Source organism: Emiliania huxleyi, assembly GCF_000372725.1.
Source record: "Emiliania huxleyi CCMP1516 unplaced genomic scaffold EMIHUscaffold_67, whole genome shotgun sequence".
Lineage (NCBI taxonomy): Eukaryota > Haptophyta > Isochrysidales > Noelaerhabdaceae > Emiliania > Emiliania huxleyi.
The window spans coordinates 378978-386253 of record NW_005196981.1 but is presented as its reverse complement, the minus strand read 5'-3'; the positions used below and the strand labels follow the sequence as shown (position 1 = coordinate 386253).

Below are 7276 nucleotides of genomic sequence, written 5' to 3'. Positions count from 1 at the left end.
ATCTCAAGAGGTTTCCCCCCGACCGGTGTCAATTCGTTACACCTCCGAGCTACCCGCTAGCCAAGCTGCCCAGCCGCCAAGGAGCTAGCCATTGGTGTGGCCATGCTCCGAGGCGGCCACGGCAGATGGCCATGCGCGCTACGCCCGGTTGGCTCGGTATAACCCCGCTCCCCCGCCCCTCTGGGGAGAGGTGCCTGAGTCAGGCTGGCGAGTTCGCGTGTCCCTGGGCTTCCACCGAATTTCCCGATCTCGCCTCACGCAGGGCACCGTCTCCCTGCCCCCTATGTCGCTAGCCACTCCGCTAGCCATGCCGACCAGCCGACAAGGAGCTAGCTCCGAGGCGGCCACGTCGGCGGGCCATGCGGGACGGCCATGCGAGCAGGCCTCCCCGGGAGCGGCGGGGTGATCCCCTGCGCAGACTAGCAAGTGCCCCCCCTCGGCGCGCGCTGTGCACCTGCAGCGCGGCCAGGCACCCACCGACGATGTTTGGTACCGCGGGCCCCTGTCCGGTCCCGGGCCCTCGCCCCCTGGTGCGGGCGTATGTAGTCGTGTGCCCTACAGCTCGAGGTCGCCGCAATCTTCCGATCTGGAGGAGACGGGCTATCCCCGTGAGGATCAGATCAAGAGCATCTCGTCGTAGCCGGTGGGGTAGTCGTCCTTTATCTAGGCGCCGCCCACGCGGCCGCCAGACCCACGGTGGGGCATGCGGTGTGACGGCGGGTGCTGCCACTGGCGCCACTGTGGCGGCTGCGACCCCTGCCACTGCGGATGGCGTGGCGGCCCGGGGTAACCTCGCTGAGGCGGCGGCCCCTGCCACGTGCGCTGCTGCTGCTGCTGTTGCTGCTGTTGCTGCTGCTGCTGCTGCTGCTGATACCTCTGCTGCTGCTGCTGCTGTGGCTGTTGCGACGAGTGGTGGCTGCCGCTGCCCCGGCCGCCCCCCCCGTCGCTGCCGCGACCGCGTCCCCTGCCCTTGCCGCCGCGCCCCCCCCTCTCACCGCCGCGGCCCTGGTGTGCGGCGGTGTGGGGCGTGCGGGCAGCAACGGCGCGCCGCTTCGCCCGCTCTTGAGCCTTGCGCGCCTTCTTGCCCGAGCGTTTGGCGCTCTGCGCGGTCTTGCTCACGCTGCGCTCAGCCTGCACGCCGCGTTTGAACTGCGTGCGTGAGTCGCGCTTGCCCGCGCGGCGCACCGCCCGCAGCAGCGCCGCGTCGCGCTCGGCTCGCTGCTCAGACGTAGATCTTAGCGTGGAAAACACACCAAGGACAGGGTCGGACTGTGTGCTAGTCCGAGAACTACGGCCCCAGGGAAGAGAACCCTGGTGCACTGGTTCGCAGGGATCCGCCCCACTAAGCCAGGCAACCTCTCTCGAGGCGGCTAGAATTAATCTCAAGAGGTTTCCCCCCGACCGGTGTCAATTCGTTACACCTCCGAGCTACCCGCTAGCCAAGCTGCCCAGCCGCCAAGGAGCTAGCCATTGGTGTGGCCATGCTCCGAGGCGGCCACGGCAGATGGCCATGCGCGCTACGCCCGGTTGGCTCGGTATAACCCCGCTCCCCCGCCCCTCTGGGGAGAGGTGCCTGAGTCAGGCTGGCGAGTTCGCGTGTCCCTGGGCTTCCACCGAATTTCCCGATCTCGCCTCACGCAGGGCACCGTCTCCCTGCCCCTTATGTCGCTAGCCACTCCGCTAGCCATGCCGACCAGCCGACAAGGAGCTAGCTCCGAGGCGGCCACGTCGGCGGGCCATGCGGGACGGCCATGCGAGCGGGCCTCTCCGGGAGCGGCGGGGTGATCCCCTGCGCAGACTTGCAAGTGCCCCCCCTCGGCGCGCGCTGTGCACCTGCAGCGCGGCCAGGCACCCACCGACGATGTTTGGTACCGCGGGCCCCTGTCCGTTCCCGGGCCCTCGCCCCCTGGTGCGGGCGTATGTAGTCGTGTGCCCTACAGCTCGAGGTCGCCGCAATCTTCCGATCTGGAGGAGACGGGCTATCCCCGTGAGGATCAGATCAAGAGCATCTCGTCGTAGCCGGTGGGGTAGTCGTCCTTTATCTAGGCGCCGCCCACGCGGCCGCCAGACCCACGGTGGGGCAGAGAGCGCGCCGGCGGAGGAGAGCGCGCCGGCGGAGGAGAGCGCGCCGGCGGAGGAGAGCGCGCCGGCGGAGGAGAGCGCGCCGGCGGAGGAGAGCGCGCCGGCGGAGGAGAGCGCGCCGGCGGAGGAGAGCGCGCCGGCGGAGGAGAGCGCGCCGGCGGAGGAGAGCGCGCCGGCGGAGGAGAGCGCGCCGGCGGAGGAGAGCGCGCCGCCAGGAGGAGGCGCGGCGCCGATCACGTAGGCGCTGCATCCGACCGCGTCCGCCGGAGGCGCGGGCACCGAGGCGAAGGCGTGCATGGAAGTTGGTGCGCTTGATGTAGACCTCAACCAAGACGAGTTGGATAGTGGGGCGCACCGCCCGGCCATGTGGTGACATGCGTCTGCGCCCTACACAGATCTTGTGTGAGGCTGTGAGGGCCAGCTTTCTCTTTTTCTGAAGGTGCCGCGGCTCTCTGAGAGGCCTCCGTTGTGCCGCCGGCTTCTCAATCCTTTGTGTGCACCTGGCTCTTCTGTGGACGCTTCACATATATGGGCGACGCCGAATCACCGGTCAGCCTCGAGGAGGTCCTCCGCGAGACCAGCTTTGAGCCAGCGCCGGTTCGCTCCCGCTGCTCTGCGTGGCAGGCGCTCTGGCTCGCCCCGCTCGCCGGCTGGGCGGTGGCGGTGTGGCAGATTGCAGACACGGACCGGCCGGTTCCGGCAGCTCCGTTTGCGCTTATCGCGGTGGGCACCACCGTCACCACCGGCTGGCTCACGGCGCTCAATCACCCGTGCGAGTTCGTCGCCACGCTCGGCTACCGCGGCACGCTCTGCCTGTACGCGGGCGCGCTCATCACGCTCACTTGCCGTGTGGCGGTCGGGGAGCCCGAGGCGAGCGGCGGCGCTCTGTTTGGCCTCCTGCTGGTGGGTAGCGGCCTGGTCATGTGGGCGTGCGCCACCTTTGTGCAGGGCCCGATCCCGTACATGTGGGGCGCATCGCTTCTCGTGATTGGCGTCCAGCTGCGGATCGGGACGGCGGCGGCGGCGCTGTCGGACGCCGGCGTGGACCGGACGAGCCTCGCCGTGTGCGAGGCGGTCGCCGTCGCCTGCTGGCTGCCCGGAATCGCCTCTCTCCTCGCAAAGGCGTACGAGGAGATGCGCCCTCCCTGGCTGTCTGCGCCAAACCACAACTTTGGCGCCTTCCTGATCTTCGGGCTCGGCCTCGCGTGCGACGCCGCGATCGGGCTGAGCTACTTTTGCGACGACCCGGTCGACTTGCGCGGCCTCGATGGGGCGGGTGGTAGCGCGGTCCTCCTCGCCGCCGCCGTGCTGACGCTGCGGATGGCGCGCATCGATAAGAATGTCGACGCGCTGCTCGAGGAGCGGTACCCGCTCACCTCGCACCTGATCGCAGAGCCGCGCGCCTTCGCGGCCGCCTTCGCCGCCGGGTGGGCGCTCCTCCTCTCCTCCGCCCTCTCGGCGATCCTCCTCTCCCTCGCAGACCGCGGCGTGCCGGCGGACGCGCCGCTCGAGGGCAGCCGCCAGAGGGGAATATTTGGGTCGCACGCGGCGGCCCTCTTTGTCGGATCCGCGGCATACGGCCTGCTCGCCGCCGCCGTCCGCCTCTCGCCGCGACCGCCCTTTGGGAGTGTCTGCCAGCTGGTCGCCTTCCTCCTCCTCGCCGCCGGATGCGCGGTCGAGGCGGCCGCCGTCGCGGCGCGGGTGGGAGCGGGCGGCGGCGCGAGCGAGCGGATGCTGGACGCGGCGGGGTACGCGGCGACGGGCGGAGCGGGCGGCTCGGTCGCCGGCGCGCTCCTCCTCGCCGTGCTCGGCCAGCGGCGACACGCCGCCGGGCAGCGTGTCGGGCTCGACCCGCGCACCTGGCTGCGGGCGACCCACCCGAGCAACTACGTGCTGCTCGCCGCGGCGCACACGGCGGTGGGGGCAGCGCTGCGCGTGGCGGGGATGAACGCCGGCGGCGGCGTGGTCGCGCTGCAGGGCGTCGGGAGTGCGCTCTGCGCCGTCGCCGCCGCCGTGTGGCTCATGTTTTTCTCCGCGGCAATGGCCGTCTACGAGACGACCTCGCTGCCTCTCCGCTCGCTGCCTCTCCTCGACTTTGGAGCGCCACCGCCGCCCTCCGGAGAGGAGGGCGAGGAGGCAGCCGCGGCGGGCGGCTCCGACGAGGGGTTGCCGCTCCTCGAGGTGGACGTGCTTGTATGCGGCGGCAGCATCTCTGGCCTGAGCGTCGCTTCGCTGCTCGGCCGGGCGGGCGTGCGCACGCTGCTCGTCGAGAGGCGCGAGGAGCCAGTCACAGACGCGCGCTTTCTCTTCTGCAACCCGGCGACGATGGACATCTTGTCCAAGGTCCTCGACCCCGACCTGCTCGAGGAGCTGCGCGTGCAGCGTGCCTGGCCGCAGCACGCGCCCTTTGGCACGATCCTGGCGACGGGCCTCGCCCATGAGGACGGCAGCGCACGGTGCCGGGGCAGCGCGCTCGGGCCGAGCCCCGCCTCGCTCAAGGCGGACCCGAGCCGGATGAATGCAATCACCGAGTCCCGCTGCGTCGGGTGCGCCAGCGCGAGGTTCGTCCACCCGACGCGCTGCATGCAGTCGCACCAGGAGCAAGTTCTCAAGGCGCAGGCGGAGCGGTGCGCCTCCAACGAAGTCCGGTACGGCCACGAGCTGCTCAGCCTGGCGCACGAGGGGGTGGAGGAGGAGGAGCAGTCGGGCACGTGTATCCTCGCGCTGCTGCGCCCCACAGGCGGCGCCCCGGAGACGCGTTACCGCGTGCGCTGCAAGTATGTCGTCGGCGCCGACGGCCCCGCCTCGCGTGTCGCGGAGCTCGTCGGCGCAAAGTACGACGGTTTTCTCGGGCTCAACAAGAGCCGCAGCATCGCGGTCGTCGTCCCCGGCCTGGCCGCCCGGCTCGCGCGCACCATCGGCTTTGCGCATCAGTACTGGCTGCTGCGCAAGCGGCGCGCGGCTTGGGCCTCGTCGTGCCGGTGGACCCGAGGTGTGAACAGCGTCTCTTCACACCTGCTGCTGTGAACAGGCGAGGGCTGGGCCTCGTCGTGCCGGTGGACCCGGTGAGTGACCTCTTCAACCTGATGCCGTTCCCAGTGGGTGAGCTCTTCCAGCAGAGCCCGACGCGGGTGGCCGAGGAGATGACGGGCACGAGCCGCTTCACGCTCAAGCAGGAGAAGCCCTGGTGGTGGAACTTCTTCGTCGCGCGCCAGTTCTCGCACGGCCGCGCCTTCCTCGTCGGCGATTGCGCGCACTCGTGGCCGCCCTTCGGAGGGCTCGGCGGCAACACCGCCTACGCCGACGCCTTCAACCTCTCGTGGAAGCTGGCCGCGGCGTGCCGCGGAGAGGCATCGCAGGCGCTCCTCAACTCGTACGACATTGAGCGGCGGCAGGCGGTGCGCCGCTGCCGCCGCCGCCGCCACGGAGAGAAGAAGAGACGCCCCCCATGCCTCGATGCGTCCCGTCGAGCGCGCGGCGTGCGCACAGGTGCTCTCCACCGCCATGTACGTGCTCGGCCTGGTGCCGCGCCCCGCCGCGATGAAGCCCCTGCTGGCGCCTGTCTTTGAGTGGTGGCCCTTCTCTCGCTGGATGCGGCTGATCTGGCACCACAAGAGCTCCGGCCTCCACGCCGCCAACCACTTTGCGTCGTCCGGTAGCCGCACCGCGGGCCCGGCTCTCGCGCTCCAGGTGGCGCGGTCTGAGAGCCGCCCCCGCCCCTCGGCCGGCGCAGGCATCATGTTTGGCGGCAAGCTCAACTTCTCGCCGCTCGTCGCCCGCGAGGCCATCCTGCCGCCGGACGACCCGGCGTGCGGCTACCAGCCCGTCCTGCGCGCTGGGGCGCGCCTCCCTCACCTGCTCCTCCCCGACGGGACCGCGATCGCCGAGCACATTGCCAACGACCGCTACACCCTCCTCCTCCTCGCCGATGCCTCGGCGACGGCGGAGGCTCTCAGGGCGGCGCTGCAGGCGCGCGGAGTCGCCTGTCAGGTCGCACGCGTGGCTGCGCACGCCAAGGGGCAAGAGACGTCGGGAGGTCAGCTCGCCTTCGAGTACGCGAAGCACGCTATGTTGGTTGTGCGACCCGACTTGCACGTCGCGTGGCGGCTCAAGCTCTCCGCACGGCCGCCCGACGCGGCGGCGGTGGAGAGCGTCGCAGACACGCTGAGCGGCAGGAGCGGCGGCGGCACCGACCGGTGGGCCGAGGTTGAGCGGTCCACGGACTACGACAGCATGCGGAGCTATCGTCTCTTCATGACGCAGCGCTTCCAGGCCAAGCTGCGGCCGCTGGGGTTCGCCTTCCCCCAGGCGACCAAGGTGGACGGCGTCACCAAGGCCGAGGCTATCGCCGCCGTCAAGGCCAACGCCCGCACGGCGCCGGCCGCGAAGGGCGAGTTCACCACGACGACAAAGGCCACGGACCTCCCCGCGGGCGGGAAGGAGCCGGCAGCTGCGGCGGGCTCGGAGCGAACGGGCGGGGAGGGGAGCGGGGAGCCGTGAAAACATGAGAGCGAATAAGAACCGCCCGGCTCCGCGCCAGGGCACCGCATACCGCGCTGTGTGTACATTTACGCTCACGGTTCTTGCTCCTCGTACCGCAACACCGCAGCCAGTTAGAGTTACGTTATTGTGTGTGTACACTCCGCATGATAAACTCGATACTCCTCTGACCAATTCTTTTTCCTTCGCGGCAACGCGATGGCGGCAAGGCCTCTTTGCGCGCCCGCCCTCGCCACGCCGAAGACCAACCGACGTCGGACCGCGGTGAGACCGCGCCGCCCCCCGCGCCCGCCCGCACCCGCAGCGTGAACACATACGCGCGTCCCTCGCCGCACGAAAACATACGCGCCAGCCGCGCAGCAGCCTCACATGCAGCGCAGACCGCATGCTCGCGCCCTGGGCCGCCGACGACCCGGTCGGGCGGGCTGCGCGGCCGCCGCACATCACCAGGCAGGCGCACGAACACCCGCAGCGCGCCGCAGCCCACCGCGCAGCCCTGCCAGCCAAGCCTGCGCCTCCCAGCTGCACAAACAGGGCGCACAACAGAGTACAGCACACAGCACACACCGGCGGCGAGCGCGCAGCACACACAGACGCGCGCGCGACCGCAGCACGCACACGTACACAGCACGCGCGCGTCGCACGCCAGCGCAGCGCCGCACACAGAGCACACTTGCCCACATCAGCAGCAGCC

The 7276-nt window shown here is 70.6% G+C and overlaps 2 protein-coding genes across 2 annotated transcripts in view; both read left to right on the top strand.

The window, feature by feature from the left end:
• The window catches only part of EMIHUDRAFT_215960 (hypothetical protein), a gene marked incomplete at both ends in the record, with an annotated part of 3322 nt that extends 3160 nt beyond the window's left edge, over window positions 1-162 (top strand). Inside the window, one exon of the mRNA XM_005762635.1 lies at window positions 61-162. Within this exon, the coding sequence (XP_005762692.1) occupies window positions 61-162 (102 nt within the window). The remainder of the gene's footprint in view (window positions 1-60) is intronic.
• Window positions 163-2610: 2448 nt separating this feature from the next.
• EMIHUDRAFT_215958 (hypothetical protein) lies at window positions 2611-6582 on the top strand (the record flags this gene model as incomplete). The annotated part of the gene is made up of 5 exons (XM_005762634.1): window positions 2611-3756; window positions 3898-5063; window positions 5114-5480; window positions 5572-5737; window positions 5816-6582. 5 exons carry the CDS (start codon window positions 2611-2613, stop codon window positions 6580-6582), a joined length of 3612 nt encoding a protein of 1203 aa, XP_005762691.1.
• Between the last annotated feature and the right edge of the window lie 694 nt (window positions 6583-7276).